The sequence below is a fragment of the Accipiter gentilis genome, chromosome 1 (assembly GCF_929443795.1).
Source record: "Accipiter gentilis chromosome 1, bAccGen1.1, whole genome shotgun sequence".
NCBI classification, from domain to species: Eukaryota; Metazoa; Chordata; class Aves; order Accipitriformes; family Accipitridae; genus Astur; species Astur gentilis.
In genome coordinates, this window is record NC_064880.1 from 5,299,554 (window position 1) to 5,320,526 (window position 20,973).

The window sequence follows — 20,973 nt, forward strand, 5'->3', positions numbered from 1 at the left end:
AAGCGATACAGTAAGCTTGTCTGTATGTATGGATGTCAGGGTGTTGATTTAAAGGCTATTGGCTGTCCTTTAGCTAGTGTTTTTCATCAAACCATTGGTGGGATTTCCTTGCTGTGATTACCAAAACCCAGGAATTGCTGCATTTTACTCTGGGAGACTGAATAAGGATTACTGCAGGAGGACACACAATCTTTTTAAATTTGTTTGTTATTTTTTCTTTTGTTGTTGGGGTGGTGTTTGGATTAGGTTCTGTTTCCAGAATTTGTATATATATACACACATGCCTGTGAGTTGAAATGTACTTTTGGACATCCATGGCCACCTGCCAGTTCTGAGCCATAGGCTCTGAACTGTCCTTGCTCCTTAAGTAATGTTCTTAAAGGAGTGGTTAGCAATTCAGTCATTCAGAAAGATGTCTCATCACTTCAAGCAATGGTTTTTCTGCATCACCTTCTGGGGGTGAGTGCATTTTTTTTCCCCTCCCCAGTACATAGAAAAATCTAAACAGCAGCTAATATTCTGCACCCTCCTCTCCCTCCCTCCTTGTGCTGGCATGAATGGGAGAATTAGTCACTCACTGCAGTGAGTCAGAATTGCTTTAACCTCCCTTCTTCCGCTAGGTCAGAAATGCATGTTCCTGCAGTTGCCTTGAGGTTTGGCCTGATCCTGGAAGCATACTGCAGAGGCAGCACCCATCATATGAAAGTTCTGATGAAACAGGTAAAAATTGCTTTTAGCCGTAAGGCTGACTTCCCTCTTGCTTGGAGCTGGTTCTCAGCTGTTAGCTTTTCCAACTTAATGTTGTCAGTAATATAAAAAAAGCCTTTTAACTAACTGCTATATTGATTTTGGCATATCCTAGTAAGAGCCTGGAGTTCCCCTTCACATGTGACTTTGCTCATCTCTTACTCATCCCCACATGTCCCACACTACACTATGTGTCTAGAATGGTTTGAAATGTTCAAGGACCACTGCTTTTATTAGATGAGTTAAATGAGTTACCATGGTAGTAGGAGCTGATCACGACTGGCTGTCTGATTCGGAGTGGTGCAGTCTTTCCTTCAGTTGCTGTGTCAGGCAATCCTGCTGTTTTACCCACTCTCTAAAACTTCTCTGGTATCTATCAAGGATCACTGTACTTAATTCAGAAGTGAGGGACTCGTGTATACGTGTTGTATCTAACATTTGCCCAGAAACCAGTGCTGCTTCTATTTTCAAGACTCAGTGGCACTTTTGCATAACCAGAACTCCTCAAAAGCATTGAAGGGCAGGGACTGTAGGTCTCATCCTCACTTTTCTAACCAGTGCACCTGACTTCTTCCTTTGGTGCTTGATAATGTGCATTATTCCTGGTGCAGTCATTACCTTGTGATGCATTTGTGCCTAGCAGAATATCCATAATTGATTATGGATCTCCCTCAAGCAGATAGTAGTAAATTTGTTTTGTAGCAATGTGTGAAATCGCCACAAGATGAAGAGAAGGTAAGAGGTACAACCAAGGAAGGTTTACGTTTCACAGTAGATTTTAATAGTTTTTAAACTTTCTCCAGGAATTTCCCATTTGTTAACCCTGTTCCATCCCTCCTTTTTTTCAGGGAGAAGCACTCAACAAGATGAAAGCTCTGAATGACTTTGTTAAAGTGAGTTCTCAGAAGGCCACCAAGCCTCAAACCAAGGAGATGATGCATATGTGCATGAAGCAGGAAACTTACCTTGAAGCACTTTCCCACCTCCAGTCCCCCCTGAACCCCAACATTATCCTCACTGAAGTGTGGTAAGGAAGATAACTGTATCTCTTAATTTGCGCCGCAGGCTTTGGTCAGCAGTAGAGCCAGGCTTCTGTTTACCACAAGGTCCTCTTTCCTCATGGAAGGCACCAGTCTGTTCGCATTTGTAAATGCAGCTGAATTTGCAGCTTAGATGGCTGCTGCTTTTTTAATAGATGGAAACTCTGATGGTAGTGTTCTTGTTTCCTCTAGTGTGGATCAGTGCACCTTTATGGACTCCAAAATGAAACCTTTATGGATTGTGTTTAATAATGAAGAGACAGGTGGAGGTGGAGTGGGTATTATTTTTAAAAATGGAGATGGTAAGTCAAGTCTTTAAAGGATATGTTTTCACAGGCGTAATAGTTTCAGATATTTATTGTGGTGAGTGGGCCTAAATAGATGTAGATGAGGACTATCAATGTGTTTGAGTTTTTTGTCAGTAAGCTGGAGATAAAATAAACTCTCCCCTCTATTTCCACTTGCTGCCCTCTTCATTAAGATTTTAGCACAGTAGTAGCTGGATAACCTCACACAGTAAAAAGAAACCTGGTGTGAGCTCTGAAAGAGCTACAGCAGTCCAAGCTTTGTAGGGTTGGAGTGGCTGCTGCTCAGTGTTGTGTCCAGACAGATGTTTTCTAAATTGCTACATTGACTACTACCTGAAGGGCTTTGGCAAAGTGAAGTAGCGTATACCTCCATTAGTATAATCATGTCCAAGTTAAGGTATCTGGTATGGTGGCTTTACAGTATTACTGCACTAGTAAACATTGCCCTGTGCTGATGTTCTTTACTAGCTCGACCTAGCAAGTGACAAACATGGCAAAGGCCGCTCTAGCAGCCTGCTCCAGGGGCAAAACAAGTGCCACTTGCAAGAGCACAAGATGAGCAGAGAATGAGAGGTACTTATGACCCTTTTTTCCTTGGTAATGCTGCACAGATCTTCGTCAGGACATGCTGACTCTGCAGATGATCCAGTTGATGGACATCCTCTGGAAGCAGGAGGGCCTGGACCTGAGGTGAGTAATGTACACACAGTTGTCCCAGTGCAATGATAAATTGGATGTGGTGAGGCCATTTTGTCTGTAAGCTTATTTTGTCCCCGACAGGTCTGTCTAGTATTCCATGAGCAGCTTAGTCAGGTTTTGTGGTACTGCGGAGTAGAAATGCAGAGAAGATATGGAGTAGATAAGGCAGACAAGGGAAAACTTAAAAGTCAACTCAACCCACTTCTGGGCAAGATTTCAGTGGAAGGGTTTCTTTCATCTCTGCAGGATGACCCCTTATGGCTGCCTCTCCACAGGAGACAAGACGGGACTGATAGAAGTAGTCATGCATTCAGACACCATTGCCAACATCCAGCTGAACAAGAGCAACATGGCGGCCACTGCAGCCTTCAACAAGGATGCACTGCTGAACTGGCTAAAATCCAAGAACCCAGGGTAAGTGGGCTTACCTTGTACTCAGTGCCGCTTTACTGCTTCCTTCCATCTAGAGACGTTTCTTCTGCTTCGCTCAATTTTTTCCTTCAGTTATGCGTATTCCCAAGCTGTCCCACAATATCTATGGCTGCTTCGCTGCCTGGCACACTGGAAGGCATCATGTGGATCTGTATGGGTCTTGAGCAGAAATGGAGGCAGCTGGGTTACTGCGTGCAAGGTTTTTGATCTTTAATCGCTTAAGGTAGCACTGTTCACAGGCTGGATCCAAACCTCGATCTTCCCATTGGTCACGTTACTTTCTCCAGAGATAGTGTGGTGGCAGCTGGAAAAGGGGCAGGAGCAATGCCAAAACTGGGAGGTGAAAAAAGCAAGCAGCACAACAGCTGTGTAGGTTGGGGTGTTTTACAAGATACAGAAACAGACAGCAGCAATACATCAGTGCTTCTCTGATGCAGCATTCTGAGAGCCTGCTTCCGTCTTTTGGATCTGTGGAGATTAGAAATGAGTGAATTTAGTTGAGACTAAACCATTTTTGTTGAGATTGTGGACACAACCTTATCTGGACCTCTCCAATTACAGACAGTTGTTATTGCAGCTAGTTTTTGCAAAGGATGGATGGGAGTACTGCCTCTGGAGAGCACTACAGAAATTCAAACATGTGATTGCCTTACCTTCTCCTGCAGGTTTGCATGGGGGAAGCTATAAAAACTTTTCCAGTGGTGAAGTATGGGTGTCCAAAGTAAAAGTCTCTTTCAATCTTTTTCTCACCCTCTTCAGCGACGCGTTAGAACAAGCTATAGAGGAGTTCACTCTTTCCTGTGCTGGGTACTGCGTGGCAACATATGTGCTGGGGATAGGTGACCGGCACAGTGATAACATCATGATCCGGGAAACTGGACAGGTATGGGGATTCACTGCTGCTGTTGAAGTACTGGAAGAGGGGCATGAATGCTACTTATACATCCCAGTGCAATCCTACTGCTAAGGAATGTACCTCGCCTTCCGCCCGAGAGGCAGACTGGACAAATATTCTCAATAGCTTCTATCATTAAGAGGGTAAATACAGTTTTATAATTTGAATTACAATTCTGTAAGCATCATTGCCATCAGCTGTAGCTGTTAATACCAACTTTGAAATTACAGTGGAGCAATTCATACCTCTCAGACCTAAAATTGTCTGCAGTTGCAAACTCAAGCACTGTACTTACCAGTCTGAAGACTTACTTGGCTTCAGCAGTCACAAATGGCTTGTAGTTCCTTGGTAAGATCCTCTGTTACCCAAGTTGATATAAATTTATAGTCTTCCTCCTAAAAAAAATGTTGTTTTGTTTTGTTTTTTAAAAATGAATGCAAGTGATCAGCATGGTTTTAATTTCACAGTGATACCTGTACTGATTCCTCTACTTGTCTTCTCATGCACCGTTCGGAAGACAAAAGGCAAAACTAGGAAAAAGAAAATCCGTTTGTTAACAGGACATGTACTAAACCACATGAGTAATATTTTGGTATAGGGGGAAGTCTAAGCTATCTTTCTTGTTTAATTGTGAATTCTACAAAGCCTAAACCAACCCTGTGCTATATGGTGCAAGGTAAGTCTCCTGCAGGTCCAGTGAAGTCAGCCAGTTAGTTAATATTTGAAAGTACAAAATTGGCTGCTGCTGTTTTTGACACTCCTGTCTCAGGTATGGGCAACTCCTGCCTGCACTCTTTCTGTGTAGCATCCCACTCCTCTACATCTTATTTCTTGTAAATCAAGCAGTCATGGTGTAAGAAACTTAGTAGTGCCTTTGTTTTGGGGTCACAGCAGGGACAGAGACACTGTGTCATTTGCTAACAAGACACTAACGTCCCTCCCTGGGCTGTGACTAGCAGCAGCCCCTTTTCTAGGGCTGCCTCTTCTCCCCATTAAAAAAAGTGCTGGGCAGGGGCTTACAAAACTGTTTTTGCAGAGCAGAGGCCACGCAGTTGTTTGTCCACGTGGGGGAGCTGATGCCCTGCGGTATCAAACCCGGGGTTTGAATATCTGGGGTTTACAGGGGCTCTGCAAAATCGCCATAGTGTGCAAGGTTCTGCACAGGATCCTCCTTCCCATCGCTGTGCTAGTGGTGGAACGACTGCACTGTGCTTGGTATTTAAAAAAAAAACCAAAAAAGGAGGGGGGAAAAGAAGCCTTACCTGAGCAAGTAATATTTTGTAGCAACTTCAAAACAGGACATCATCTTTCCACGCACTGTCTGGGACAGCAAACTCCACTGGTAGGGTGCCTGTTTTTAGTTCTCTTTCTGCTTCTGCTAGTAAGACTCTAAGGCTTTATAAAAATCAGAAATTTCTTCAGATATACCAAGTATTGAAGAGGTAAGTACCTTTTCTGCCCTATCCAACATCCAACTACGCTAGAGAATATCTTGGCAAGTAAATATTGCCTCTTTTCCCAAAGAAGTGCCACGGGAGAGGTAGTTTTTCTCCCTCCGCAAATCCTATGGTCAGTATCTTTTGAATACAGTAACTGTGAAGAGAACTCAACATTGATCAGCTAAAATAGATACTATTCTGAAAACAATTTTTTTCTTCCGTATTTTCAGCTGTTCCATATTGATTTTGGTCACTTTTTGGGGAACTTCAAGACTAAATTTGGTATTAATAGAGAACGAGTTCCTTTCATCTTAACTTATGACTTTGTGCATGTCATCCAGCAAGGAAAAACTAACAACAATGAGAAGTTTGAAAGGTAAGTGTTAGCAGTTAAACTTAACGTAAACTTTTTAAGGTCTGAATTTTCAGAATTTATTTCCACCAATGATATGTTGCCTATAGCTGTCTATACACACAAAAGTAAGTAATTTATCTACCTGTTAGAGAAGGTGAAAGAGCTGGGTAGTCATCAAGGCAGACAGCAGAGTTCAGACTAATAAGTAGTCTTGCTTTATAAAATGGTATAGCTTGCATTCTTCATTCCTTTGCCTCATCTTCTTTTCTGAACAGATTCAGGGGTTATTGTGAAAAAGCCTATATGATTCTGAGGCGCCATGGTCTTCTCTTCCTGCACTTGTTTGCACTGATGAAAGCTGCTGGCCTGCCAGAACTCAGCTGCTCTAAAGACATTCAGTATTTAAAGGTAAGAGAAGCAGAGCCCAGATACGGTTAAAACAGAGTACCTGATCTTGTAGCTCAGTGAGGAGGAGTTCACTGTGGAAGGACATATTCTTAGAGGCAATTGAGCTCCAAAAATCACAAGTAGACATCCAACATTAATGCGCAGGACATCAGAAATGCCAGATACCGGTCCTCAGGAGATGACTTCAGATTCTTCAGCATAAAGGCAGTAGGTACCTTGTAGAAGCGGTTTGTGGGAAAGGAGACAGAGCTCTTTGGTTGTATATCATTTCCTGTTCCCGGCTTGTCTCTTAAATTATAACAACCTAGCCGTGGCCAACTGAAATACAGTAGCTTTGTACAAGAGCACTAAAAAAACCCCCTACTGTTTCCCTATACCCAATGTAAAAGTAGGATGCACCTATATAAATACAAAAAAAACCTCGTGCAACTATAGTAACTATGAAAAACAATTAATGGCCACTCGGTGCTCCTTTCAATGGAGTAATTTCTTAGTGAGTAAACATCTTACTAGTTGAGCAGTTAATTGTTCGGTTGCACTTTCAGTGAAGCTACGCTGATTTCTGCCTCTTACCTTCAGGATTCCCTAGCTCTTGGCAAAACAGATGAGGAGGCACTGAAGCACTTCAGACTAAAGTTTAATGAAGCCTTGCGAGAGAGCTGGAAAACCAAAGTGAACTGGCTGGCGCACAACGTATCCAAAGATAACAGACAGTAGAGCAACATCAGCCCGCACACTTGCTCCAAGAAAATGTAATACGTGCACTGAGTCCAGCAATTGTAGACAGGTTTTTCAAGACTGATGAATGTTGCCATGTTGAAGGTCCCCCACCTGTGTTCCCAGAGGTCAGACACTTCTGCATGACTGAAAAATTGTTGCGACTGTCATCAGCCGCGTAATCGTGTCTGCTGTAGATCTTTGGGGGACAAGGAAGAGACATGAGGCAATAAAATTACTGCATACAGTGAAAGGTAGGTAGATGTACTGTACCCTTAAGAACTTAAGCTTCAAATACATCTTCTAATGGAAGAGTTCAGGCAGTTGTCATATCCTTCCAGTGTGGTAATGTGTGTATTTCTATTTTCTTGAAAATTTAGCTGAACACTGAGGACCTAGTATCCCTGTAGCTGTTATATAATAGCCTATCTTCTAGGTCCCCACCATTACAGCTCAGAGACATCAACTTCACCGTGTGATTGCTCCTCCTACCCTGTTTCAGTGTACGCCAAGGTAGGTCAGCTTAAATCACCACTTAAGCTGACTTGGACAAATTGTTTTGCTCTGCATTGTGACAGGGTAAAAATATCTGTGCTGTCGTATTACTTCCTCTCTGCTACAGAGGCCAAAGTGTTTTGAAACTGAACTGGAACCCATCTATTGCTGTCAAAAAACTGATGCCACAAGAATGGGATTGGATTGACCAATGGGTTAGCTATTTTTGTTTGCTTTCTGAAGTCAGACTTTAGTTGAGCCTCAAGCAATTCCTAGGTTTCTGCATTTATTCTGTTTTTAAGCCTGAAAACAGGAAGATTGCATTTTCAAAATTGGCATGTAATGGTTGCTACACGTACCTCCTGTTGGGGTACATTAAAGCTACTTTGCCACCTGGTTTCCCTGTAATACGTGCATGCAGGGCACTGACCTACACCTACGTAATCACTGGGATACAACACTGTTAATTCCAGCGTTAGCTGGGACAGATGGTACCACTCTGTGTCTGTGTTATTTGGCCAGTCTGCCTTCCTGTGTAAGGATAGAGGAGTGCCAGATGAGTGGGTTTAACACTGAAACACTTACTTACAGTAAGTTGCATCTCAACTCTCATCTTCTTAGAAATTTATTCCCAGTTCCTTTCTGCACGCCTCCTCCTTTCAACCACGGTACACGACTCCTCGTCTGTTATTAGAGCTGGTGTGCAAAGACTGCGTGTCTGTACGGGGGTTCAGCCAGACAGCAAGCTGCAGTCGTCCGTGCTGGTACCTAAAGCAGGACAAACTGTCTACTCCAGCCGCCTCCTGTTCTCCCTCCTGCCTCTGTCTCCTTCCCAAGCAGAATCTGTCCCAATCACCCACAAGGTGCTGTAACCAATCACGTATTTCTACTCATGTGTCATATTTTTGTCTCCAGCTAGCGTCCTCACCTGGTGAGCAGTTCTGAGCACTGGTGTTGCACAGGGACAGATGAACAGGAGCCACTGCTACCATTCAGTGCCTCTCACGTGAGCATAGCGAGGTGCATCAAGCAGTCTGCAGCCTACAGGTCAGGCTGGAAGATAGGTGCAGTAGCATGGTTAGTACCTGCTTCCTTTAGCAGTTCCCTGGGGTGCTGCCTTACATTCCCCCTGTTCTCCACAACATCAGGTTCCTACAGAGGTGCTATTGTTCCTGCCTTTTAAGGAATAGCATAGTCTAATTTTCAGGACACCCCCGAAGCTGAATCCTGTATTTGATTTCTATGCCCTTAATTAGGCTGAGCAATTTTCTTTTATTTACTCTTACTTATGTAGGTTAAAAAAAAAAAAAAATCCTGTTTCTCCAGTGACAAGAGATGTACATATTGTCAAATGATGGACTACTTTCTCTCTTGTGTAAATTTAGCTTTCGTGTCTGGTTTATAATAATCCCCACACAACCAGCAAGTTTAGGACAGAAACTGAACTGGCCTGTTTATTCGTGATAGATCTTCCCTGTCACAGGATAAATTTGATTTGCTAGTATTATTTGTATTGATAGTATTTTTGCATCCAGCACATAGGTACAGCTCATTCCTGACTTGCAGCTCTTCCTAATACTTTAAAATCAGGTACCCCTGTACTTTAGAAGAATGCTGCCCTGCCCTGTGCTGGCTGTTTAAGTCAACTTTTTTTTTTTTTTTTTTTTTTTTTTTTTAAGAGGGTATGTATGTTTAAATATATTTGTTCTTTATTAGCTGCATAGCCAAGTTAACACTGCCTTAAAAAAGTAACTTCTACCCTAAGTAGAAATGAATAGTACTAGGCAATACTAGGTTTGGTCAGTGAATAGAGTACGAAACACCTTTAATAAACCCTTCCCTCATTACCTTTACATACAAACAGATACTAGCAGACTATGATTTAGTGTTATGCTGTTACTAATATAAATTCTGATTTAAAGTACTGTTTCTTTTCATAAAAGATGTTATGCTAAGAAGTCTATTCTCTGCTGGTTTGTATGTATTAATATAAACCAGGTTGCCTCTCATAGAGCACCTGTTACTAAAAGGAGCAGTTATATAGAAGACAACTCATTTTAACTTTCTATAACCCTTGGAGCTCCCCTTTTTCTACACCCTTCAAATGATACTGTATGTGGCTGAGAAGTGGCCAGAACATTTCAAGATAGAATGGTGTGTACCCTTCCAAGGGAACCAAACTACTTGTTAACACATTCCTCTGGCCACAGTTCTTCAGCCTATTGTTTAATAGTAAGTAGTACTGAAAGTATGTTTACAGCAAGTAGTTGTTTTTGTTGTACTGTCTCTGCGTTACAGACCCTACTTAGCTAGAACGGAAAGTTAGCTTCCTGTCACTATACATTTGACCATAACACTAGGAAAACAACAGTGAATAAATGTGTACAAACTGACCTGCAGGAAACAAAACACCATCCTGACTGCAGCCAACACTCTAGCACTGCTGCTGCTGCTAGAGATCAGACTAAAAGAAATTTCCCGTAGTCTTCGAGTATTGTCCTTTATGAAAGATGAGCTCTCTGCACTGTGCTATAAATTACTTTCACTGATGTGGTTCTCCTGAATCTAGAATACTACTCACGATTTTCTTGAACTGAACAGCAGGTACTGTCTCAGGTTTCAAATAATATCAAAACAGTGAATCCACATTTGCAATTACAAGTACAGTATTATGAAACTGCACTGGTCAACAAATTATGAGAGTAAACCATCAGACTTTCTTTTTTCCAGCTCTTTTAGGTATTGTATTTTTCCTTTCCTGTGCCAGATTACATAGCCTCAAGCTTCAGAGGCTAGGAGGGTGCTGGGCATCACAGTTTAAATTAGGAGAAGGGAGATGCTTGCATCTCTTACATCTGATTAAAAAAAACACATTGCCATAACAACTTGGACAAATGCAAAAGTTTCCATGGGGGTAGCAGATTACCATGTGTCAAGCTGCTCTACCACAACTGATGGTGATCGAGCCCATGCTTTCACAGCAAGCTGCTGCTGTACAACATCTGATGACTCTGTTGCTTACCTTATTTTCTTCCCCCAGAAGAACAGGTCCCATGATGCTACTTCCCAGATAATGCAGGACTAATGCACACAATGAATGTCTGGTAAGCACCTTGTTTGTGCATCAAGCTTTTCTGTCACCTACCCTCTAGGACAATGCTCTTATAAGGTTCCATCATTGTCCTGTAAAGATTTTGATGCCATCTTTTGGAGTTCAAGGTTTGGTTTTTGTGTTTTTTGGGTTTTTTTTTTTTTAAGAGCCAGATTTGTGGAGACCAAACATTCTGCACCCAAGCTTCATGGAACATATAGAAAATTTGCCACAATCATGGAATAAAGTAAGGGTGGCAGTGGTCCTGCTGAAATACTAAATGCAAAAAGGAAAATAGAAGCCCAACACTCAAGTTCTAACAGTTGTTTTGGTATTAAAAGAAAACACTGTAGGATTTAGAGCTCTTTGCACACTCATCAGGCAGAACAGTCCTGCACCCATCTAAACCACTGCTCCCTCGCCAGGGAGAGGCAGACATTTCTCACCTCCTTGTGTTCCCTCTCTTGGGGTGCTATGTCCAGACTGTTTGCTTGCAGAGTTCCCTGTGGCCAGACAACTTTGCTCCATTTTAGAGAACAGATAAATATTGCTATTTCCTTCCTCATTGAACTAATTTACAGAACAAAAAGTATACAAAAATATCAGGCCACGTGGAAGCTGAGATGCACTGAAACCACAACCACCTCATCAGTGGTTTGTACGTTCTTGTAGAAAGGCAGAAACATCCTACAATTCCATAAATGTAAAAGCAATTCTTTTACATTGCCACAAACTGGTAATCCAGGATCCTGCCTGTCATACTGCAGCAAGGCAGTCTTACCTTGGTAGTCTCCTTAGTCACACTTCTTAGTCACTTGGTTTGCAGACTCGCAGCAGTTCATAGCTTCAGCCATTGTTTTGGTAGTGTTTCCAGAAAACTCGGGCCCTAATACAGTTTTACAGAAGTACAAAGCAGCAGTGGCTCATGTCATCTGTCCTTCAATTTTAAAAGTGCAATAAAACAAAGTTGTATCAGTGTAAACTGCAAGAACTGAGCAATTCCAAAGGTGTTTCTCAATCCAGCACAGTTTTACAGAGAGGTTGGTTACTTAGTCTAGAAAGTTGACTTACCTACAAGAAGTAAAAATATCAGTGAGTCATCAAGTAAACCTTCTTCCTTGTACACCACTGGAATAGCATCTTGAATGAAACTCTGATGGCTATACTGGGTCAGTAAAGAGCCTCTGATTCCAAATTTACAAAATAGCAGCTCACCTGATAGTTTTCAGCAAGTTGAATTGTACTGAAGAGTGAAACTTAAATCACTTTCAAATATATTACATTTCACTCGAAGTAGCTTCTGATTTTATAAACATGCTCAAAGTGATACCCCTTTCTATTTATTTAGAGATGTTTCCATGATTATTTTTTTTAACTCTGTACAAAATGATTGTGCTTATTCTGTTGCCTTTGAAAAAAGAAGTATTTTTTTAAGCCAAACAGTGGTTCTGTAAGAAGAGAATGTTTACATGTTTAACTTTTCAGTTGCTTTAGGTACAGTTTTTGTAAGTAAAACAATAAAAAAAAAGACTGATAAATTGTACACACATGCTGCTGCGGTCTTTCTATGCTTGAGATCAATGAAAACAAACCTCTTGTACTACCATCAGCAAAGGGGAAATTAACACACAGTTAAAATAACTTGATTCAACTTTGTTTTGTTCAGTAAGAAATAAATGCAAACAACCTTTAGAACCAGAAATTTATTGTAGCTTATAGACTTTCCAAACTGACCTGTTACCAATATACACATCTGAAAAGTTATACCCACAGTGGCTACAAACTGCATCAGGACGTTTACAACCTTTCAGTATTACCATTAAGTCATGATCAGTTTTGGTCTAAAATACAGCAGCTACAGCAACAGTATATGGAAGGATAAGTCTTCTACACATTAACACAGGACAACTGTCAGACATAAGTTAAAAGTTTCCCAGTTTACTTAAAACTAGCAGTTATATTACCACATAAGTAGTCAAAACCATTTCCCCATTTTAGAAATCTAAAATTTTACATAAAAAAACAACCCCAAAAAACAGTAAGCTAGTTGTGTGGGTTCTCTTCCCTGCTTCCAGGTCCATCTACTATTGTAAAAGGCACTCCGCAGTCAAGCATTACCCCAGATAAAGCCCACCGTTAGGTCCCATTACACACATCACTAGGTGAGAATTAGGTCTGCTCTGAAAATCAAAACTATAGAAACATTTGGATCAATCCTTATCTTTTATCTCTTTGAATTATGACCTTTTGTGCCCTACCCTTTGGCTTGCTCGTTGCTCTTCTAGCACGCTTACCCAATGCAGCGTGTCCCTGCTGTGTACTGTCAGCCACTAACTAGCCTGCTATGAGAGGTGTGGTCTGTGCACCTAGAACAAAGGCAGACTACATACAAGATAAAAACTGGAACTTTGCTTACCGTGCTGAGGAGTGAATGGAGTCCTAGTCTCCTGTTACAAGCAAAACAAGTTACTCTTTTTAGTCCACCTCCAAATGTAAAAATCAAGTAAGCAGATACTCATTATTCAAGGCTCTGCATAAGACCAAATAAAGTTAAATGAACAAGACCTGCCTTACAAAAAAAAACTAGCATCCTCCACCATGGGGTCATAACTTACTTTTCGTACCTTTCAGCTATTTCTTTAGAAAAGTCCTTTGCAATTCCAGGATTGAACTTTGATCAGAAACAACCAAAATCATCTGCACTTGGAATAATATTGACATGATTCCCAAGGGCTTCTGGTTGGATAATTTATGCTACAGTTTTTTCACCAGCAGGAAAACACATTTACTAAGTGTAAACAAAGGCTTAATACACCAACAGTCCAAGTTACTGTACAAGGGGCTACAGGGAATGAGCAGGAGTGTGTTTAATAGAAATGATATCAGCTATGCCCCAAACCCTCCCACTACCAAATTAGAAAAACTGAACAGCCAAAAAAAACCAAAATACCCATCTGTGTAGACTGGTAGCCACGGTGCACAGGTACACAGGTCTCAGGCTTTCCAGCTTCCGTTACCAATGTAACAATCAATCAACTAAATGAATAATCCACCCTGTCAGCAGTATGAACAGACCATCATTGTACTACAGGCAGCCTCACTGTAATTAATAGGAGCTGTGGCAACACACCACAGCAACAGCACACTAATTTGCCCACCATCCAAGTAGTGTTTTTTCCCAATAACTTAAAAGCCCTTACGCCAAGACTTGGAGGAAAACAAAAGAAAAAAGCAAAAACAAACAACTGTATTGCACAGGGCAGTCGAACCTCTGCAGAGGTTCCTAAAGCCTTTACAATTACTCACAAGCTTGTCTGTTCCCTCTGCAAAAATAAAGGAGATTAAAGGAAAGAAAAATTAAAGAAAAAACAGAGTGGGGCATGAGTGAACATATGGCAGTCAAGGCCAATGACACTGTATTACTGAAACATCTACACTAGATAACTGTGCCCGTGCTCCTGCTGCAGTAGTATGAGACTTGTAATATTTCATGCTGCATGATTTTTTACTTTAGCATGTTTCAAACCCCAATCCCTGTTTTCACTACCACAAATGACATAATTACATAATTCCAATATATTTACAAAATATTAAAAAGTCTGTTAATCTTCTACATATTAACCTCATTCTGCCACTTTACACATGCACTAATTTGGGAAAAAAATTAAAAGGAATCAACAGGCTGAAATGAGCAGCTTTACCCTTTGTCAACAAGCAATCTTTGCATCTTTTAGAAAGAGAGAAAAGAACAAAGCCAAGTTTGTTTCACTGAGCAAAAATGACAGTTCAGAAATTCATGTGCAATGGCTACGGATCTGTAGAGTCACTTAGCTGAGATGACATGAAGAAAAAAGTGCAAGGTGGTTCCTCACATAGCGTAAAAAAAAAAAAATCCAGTCACTGAGGCATGGCTGAAGGAAAAGAGGTGCTAACTACAATTCTAGAAACAGCATCAGGAACTAGCTGACATATCACAAACACTGGGATGTGTGTGGGTTGAATCTACTGGCCAGAATGATTTTTTTTTTTTTTTTTTTTTTTTTTAAACACCATGAATCCTTGGTAACAATGGAGTGTATTACAGTGGAGTCTTCTAGAGCAGAAACGTAAAGACAAAGGGAACAGCTAGAATCAATAACTGAGGGTAGAGTCATCCCATTCCAGCTGTTGCTGTCTATTAACATTCTGTTGGTCCTCCTCCTGCTCTCCCTCTTCCTCCTCACTGCTTTCAGACTCTGCACTAGTGATGTCATCTTCTTCTCCATCTTCACTTTCTTCTTCCTCTTCCTCCTCTTCCTCTTCACTGCTGTGTTGGTCCTCGTAAGTCTGTTAAGACAGAAATTAGCTGTTGATATCATACTGGCCAAAATTCTTTTTATTCTTTTGAATTCAGGCACAAGGCACTATATTGAGAAAGAGCTATTACAGATTCCTTACTGGTTTTAGAAGTTCAGCAGTAATTAGGCAACCAGCATAGAAAAAGAAAGTAGTGCTCTTTAAAATAGCTGTCTAACATTGCTATCAAAGCTGTCACTAAACAAACTAATTCTGAAGTGTGATCCCGTACTTCAAATTCTACTGGAAAAGGATCTTTCAGTAGGGTCACACAAAGAGCATTAAGGTTGCACATCTTGATTTTCTAAAAATTCAGATGTCAACCATAGGAGAAGGAAACATCGTGAACACAGATGTTTCGACAATAAATTCATGCAACTCTGGAAAAAAACAGACCATGGTTAAGGTAGCGTGCAGCATGATAAACACTAGTGTTGGACACTGACCTGTAAAATTCAATTCTGTATCATGAAGCTATAACCCGTACGAGTTCCCAAGCGTAACTGCTCTTGGCATTTGTCACTTTGTCACATTCATTAAAATTTCACAATTAATGTCTCTACTCTGTGTTCAGTGGTCAGTTTTGCTCTGCTACTCTGTCCACGTACAATCATACCCATTACAGCCGCAAAAGGGCATGTTTTTGATAAGAGCTGAGACACCAGCTTTACCTCCATGGGGTTCACAGTGATCGTCAAAGCAGAGTCATCCCAGTCCATCTCATTTTCCTTTCCAGTGTCCTGGTCACGCATTGTTCTCTGATGTGCCGCTCGGATTCGGAACACTCCCAGAATAATCATAAAAACCAGGAAACTGACACAAACTACAATCACAACAGTGGCTGTACTTGGAACAACTGCAACAAGAAAGTAAAAGGAGTTTCTTAGATGATACCGATAAGTAACTCTTACACAATGCTAATAACTAGTCCTCTGTTCCCATCACCTGCAAGAGGGAAATGGGCATGACAGAAATATTATATGTAGCTACAGAGGCAGTTTGTCTAAGGGCACTTAAAAAGTCAGTTGGAGAGTAAGAACTAAAAAACTTAGTTCCTTAAGTATAATTACATCAATCTGAAGGACTGGCAACACATGGAAAGCAGATTTCACCACACACAGATTCCTCTCTAGAATACCCATTTTTCTTCCTCTCACATCCTACACGCATGACAAATTAATGTGATTAAAACACAAAGGATAGACACCACGACTCACCAAGGGAATACTGCTGCAGTTCTTCCCTCATGCCATTCAGAAGAAATACTGTCCCAGTTCCTCATGGTCCTTTACCTAGGTCTTACAGTCCCCTCAAGACTAGTACACCTCCCATTTTCCAATGTACACACACCAACAGAAAACTCTCCTGCTGCCAGGAAAAGGTGTTTCCTTGATCTCTAGTAATCCACTCCTCCCTGCTTGAGCAACAGCAGAACAGGACCGAGTAGCTGCTTAGACCATTAGTCCAACACACTGGTTTAAACTCTGGGGAGAAAACCTCTCTGCAGCAAGAAGCATCTTTGACATTTTAAAATGCCAGAAGAAAAAAGAAGAGCTGAACTTCAGTGACTTGAGAATTCTTACCTGAAAATGGATGAGGGTTAGCCAAGTTGTGACCAGAGAGATCAACAAATGTGTGATGCACTGGATGAACAAATTGTGGTTGTGCAGCTATGTGATTAGCATGTTCAACTGGGTTAGCTGTGTGGATAACATTCACCTAGGAACAAAAAGAAAATGTTAAAACTCCAGAAATGCAACAGTTTACTTGTAAAGAAATAGAGAAAAAGAAAGAAAAAAAAAATCAAATCTATTTCCCAGAGCAGATATGCAATTCTCCTTCAACACAGCAATGGCTTGTCTCAGGGGACAATCATCCCAATCAGTAGCTCCTCATATGTTATAATTTCTTGTCACAAAACCCTTCAGTTTCACAGCTCTCAAATCTGTTTTAGTTGGCCTGGCAAGTTTGTGTACAGACACCAGTATTTCAGAATAAAACAGATAAAGCCAGTTTGTGATCAAATTTGGTAGCCATCCATTTTAATCCTGAAATAACAGTATATACAAAGATATGTAACCATGAATTACATTTTCTTCATTCCCATCTTTTCCTATTCTGCTGTATATCTTCAGCTAACAGCAAAGAAAAGAAAAATCCGTATTACAGTCAAAGGGTTAAGAAAAAACCCCTACTTTTTATAAGTTTAACCCACACTTAGCATAATTGGCTTTTAGGTACAACTGCAAGCTCATGATTTGCACAGCATATTTCATGTTTCCTTGCCAAACAAGCAGAGCTAAATATACCCCTCCTGTGGTGGAACACTGTGATACAGGGCACCTGACCAGCCGCACAACAGGAAGCGAGCACGTTTACTACAGAACAAGGAAAGCATTTGCAGTTCAACAGCTTGGTAAGATCCCAACTCAGGCTCACAGAATTTCCTCAGGAAACAAAACCATGTTACTTAATACAAAAATTTCTATTCTGCAACACAGGAGGCTCCCCAGCACACCATAACCACCCAACTAGTGGTAAATACAATTAACTTTACTGTCATCCCTTTGGTCAGCTTCAACATGTAGAAATACCAGCTCACAGCTGAAAGATGCAGATACATGACAGTTCCTCTCAATATATGTAACTTCACATTCCAGCACCTGAAATTTTAGCGCCCTTTATGTTTTCTTCTGCTGTACCTCCATATATTTGATATAAGCATACTAAGTAATAATTAACCTTTACTCTAGTGCAGAGGAAATACAGTTTTAGCCTGACTATGCTCTTACATAAGCCCTTAGTATCAGCAATTTAAGCATCACACAAGCAAAACAGTAAAGGGCCCAGCAAGTTCATTTGCAGAATCCTAGGAGTTATACATGAAGGCCACTCAAGTCTCTGGTAGCACTACTCTTAGTCTATTTGCTAGTTTTTTGCTGAATTAATACGCTGTCTTTCCAATTCAACCTTTTCACCTTCACACTTCCATTAGCCATACTATTTCTTCTACAACACAACAGTTTCACCTCTGTTTAGGCAGCCTTATTTAAAGCTGAAATTTAGGATTAAGAACATTTTTATATATAAAATACAGCCTGAAATGCATGTGTTTACTAATATTTATTTACAGGACAAAAATCTAAATCAGTAATTGATCAATTATCTATCAGCTGAGACAACAACTTCCGTCCTCCTAGCCATCCATGCTCTAAAACTTCTCAGAGTGATCACATTAGCTTACATACCTCCACTTTAAACTCATTGCTGACATAACGTCCATTAAGCTCAGAACAGACTAATTTGAACTTTCTGTCAAAGAGAGAAACAGTGTGCCAGTTTCTGTAGCGTATCAAATGCAAAACTTCTTCATAACTAGCCATAGTATCAACCCCTGTGAACAGAAATAAACAAGTAAAAGAGTTACTTTGCAAAAAGACTAGTACAACATCATATACTTGACAACTATTACGCCCTTTCTTCAAGTAAGTTTTCTTGGCTGACAGATTTTCAGTTAGTAGAAAAAAGGTAACACCATAGACATGCACAGATACGGCTCCACCGAAATTCTGTGGATTGATTTTGTGATAAAATCCTAGACCCAGTTAGTCTTTAAAGGGATTTTGGGAGTCTTTCTTTCAAATACATTGAACATACTCTGAATATAAAATAGAAAGGAATGATGCATGCTCCTAGGCACTGGATTATCTGTGCAAGGAACAAGCCTTTTCTGGGGCAAAGTGTACTTCATTTCCGCAGTGCAGAGGCAACCTGCAATTTGGGACATGAGATTAGAACAGAAAGGAGGTTCTAGAATTAGGTATTTTCTAGAATCACAGCTTTCCACAAAATAGTTGTAACACCTCGGAGACTGAAATTCCAGTCAAAACCAAAGTATTTGGAGTACGGTGTTACAAACCATCTCTCTAGCACACTGTTCCTGTTATCACTGTCTTCAGACCCTTCCTACAAAAAGACCAGAAGTAGTAGTAACCCCTACCTGTAATTATCATGCCCAGGTTGGAACTACTCATCTCAATGCCTTTCTGCTGTAATCGTGTCATGTCAATCTCCAGGCTTTCTTGTTCCTGATTTAGTTCCTCTCCTAGCACTGTCACCTCACACGTATCCAGGTTATGCATGATCTCTTCAGACACTAAAGACTCTTGGACTGAAAAGCAGACAAAAAGCCAAAGAGGTAAGCAGAAACAAAGGCAAAGTAGACAAGAGCCCAGGAGCTATAAAATGTCACATGCAAAGTCAACTCTTCTTTTAGAACAACTATTAAGATCTGGGCCTGAAGTAAAGAGAGCAAGTATTCGTGAAATAATGATTTTAAAAAAACCAACCAACAAATAAGGGATATTTACATGAAGATAATGGCCTGGGCTTACTACCATTTCCAGGTAAATTTTTGTCAGCCCAGAGCAGAGTATCTACACCTTCTCACAAGAGATATACACCTTCTTTTCCCCTGCTAGATTCTGTACTAAAAGACAAATCCATGCCTCTTTGCAAGAGGAAGATCCTCCTACGTGATCATTGAATGGGGTGAGGGTGGGCAACAGTCCTCAGTAGAAAAGGATGTTACCTGTAGGATCTTCATCTCCATCTCCCTCTGGCTCCACCTCCCGTGTAATGGTGCTTATTATGCGAAGCTCAGGAAAGAGGGAAACACCCTCAGAACTCTCAAACTCTGAAGCAGAGCGAGCAAAATGGTTGATGCCACTAAGGCTGATTTTTGGTTCCTCTGGTTGCAAGACCATTACATATCCCTCCACGGAAGGAATGGAGACACAAGCCTCTTCATTGAAACATCTACAAGATACAGAAGCGGTTTTGCACAGTCAAGGAGGCTGTTTGAGAGGGAGGTACAATTATGCAGAGTAATTGCTTTATAAATTTTTAAAAAGCTCTGTGTCAGACCCAAGAGCCTTAGATAAATTCATCAACTGCGTTGGAAAGTAAGAATTCCCCACCAAGGGAGCAATCTTACAATTAATTTTTACTTACAGTTAACATTTGGCCCCATTTTCTATGCTATGACTAACAGCCACAGATAACACCTTTAATGAAGGCTGTGATACTGGAGACATACTCACAGCATACCCTGTTCCTCCCTAACTTACACACTCCTTACTACATTCTCAGGAAGAAAACAGAGTGCTGGTGTAGAAAACATTTGCTGTATTCAAATGTGTGATGGTTACCTAGAGCAAGACTCGCTTTGTTTATCACAACTGAGATACATGAACATCGTTCCAGGCTTCGGTATCCAATGTACAGTGACGCATTATTTCAGCGCTAGGACTTACTTGACAACAGTGGTGATTTTAAGCCTCCGAATCCCAGGTGTTGGGAACTGGCGAGAATTCAGGTAGGAAATGTGTTGCATGGCCTTATCAACTCTGTCAATATCATCTCCTTCTAAGGTCAGTGTTGACTGACTTGGGTTCATGTGGATCTGAAACAACAGAAAAAAAACTTCAGGGAATACCCAAACAGCAACATGATCTGGTAATTAAAACTGGAAGTTGAGCACTGCTTTGCCTGGTAAATGCTAGGATAATTTCATTTGTAATCAAACCAATAAAGCCATTATTTACTGGCCTTGTAGTACACAGTCTAACTTCCCTGTTCACTTCCCTTATTCCAGCTGAATATATTTAGTGTTTTGCTCTTTAAGAAAAAATCTAGGCACTTATCATAGTTCTGATGTGAAGATTCTAGTAATATGGAAGAGACACAGCTAATATAAAGGAGAAATCTACCTCTGTTCACATACCCTTGCTACTAAAAAAAGGTACGCAAGTTGGTCTCACTCTACTAAGCTGCTTGTTAAGAATCTCTATCTTTTATTAGACAACCTGGTACAGCTGGTAAAACAGAGAGGCTTACAAGTATGAAATTTCTCTTTAAGACTTAAAGAGAACACAGTAACTTTCATTCTTAAACTCCACTAAGACCATGCCTATACAAGAAAGATTTCCTAGTTGTCATGTAATTTTAACG

General features: G+C 40.7%; 2 protein-coding genes across 21 annotated transcripts in view; one reads left to right on the forward strand and one right to left on the reverse strand.

Moving 5' to 3' along the window:
- PIK3CD (phosphatidylinositol-4,5-bisphosphate 3-kinase catalytic subunit delta) overlaps positions 1–12,169 on the forward strand; it is a 33,590-nt gene extending 21,421 nt beyond the window's left edge. For 7 of the 17 annotated variants that reach the window (XM_049801006.1, XM_049801378.1, XM_049801172.1 and 4 more), the window contains 9 exons: positions 621–720; positions 1,596–1,774; positions 1,980–2,089; positions 2,707–2,785; positions 3,041–3,208; positions 3,986–4,109; positions 5,791–5,936; positions 6,191–6,323; positions 6,903–12,169. In XM_049801006.1, coding sequence (XP_049656963.1) covers positions 621–720; positions 1,596–1,774; positions 1,980–2,089; positions 2,707–2,785; positions 3,041–3,208; positions 3,986–4,109; positions 5,791–5,936; positions 6,191–6,323; positions 6,903–7,040 — 1,177 coding nt within the window. In that variant the 3' untranslated portion in view covers positions 7,041–12,169. The other 10 variants (XR_007506171.1, XR_007506200.1, XR_007506162.1 and 7 more) reach the window with 10 other exon arrangements.
- Positions 12,170–12,314: 145 nt separating this feature from the next.
- The window catches only part of CLSTN1 (calsyntenin 1), a 40,754-nt gene continuing 32,095 nt past the window's right edge, over positions 12,315–20,973 (reverse strand). For all 4 annotated transcript variants that reach the window (XM_049802261.1, XM_049802075.1, XM_049802169.1 and 1 more), the window contains 7 exons: positions 20,277–20,425; positions 19,553–19,779; positions 18,962–19,132; positions 18,210–18,355; positions 16,545–16,680; positions 15,633–15,817; positions 12,315–14,952 (listed from right to left, as the gene is read on the reverse strand). In XM_049802261.1, the coding sequence (XP_049658218.1) occupies positions 14,758–14,952; positions 15,633–15,817; positions 16,545–16,680; positions 18,210–18,355; positions 18,962–19,132; positions 19,553–19,779; positions 20,277–20,425 (1,209 nt within the window). In that variant the 3' untranslated portion in view covers positions 12,315–14,757. The remainder of the gene's footprint in view (positions 14,953–15,632; positions 15,818–16,544; positions 16,681–18,209; positions 18,356–18,961; positions 19,133–19,552; positions 19,780–20,276; positions 20,426–20,973) is intronic.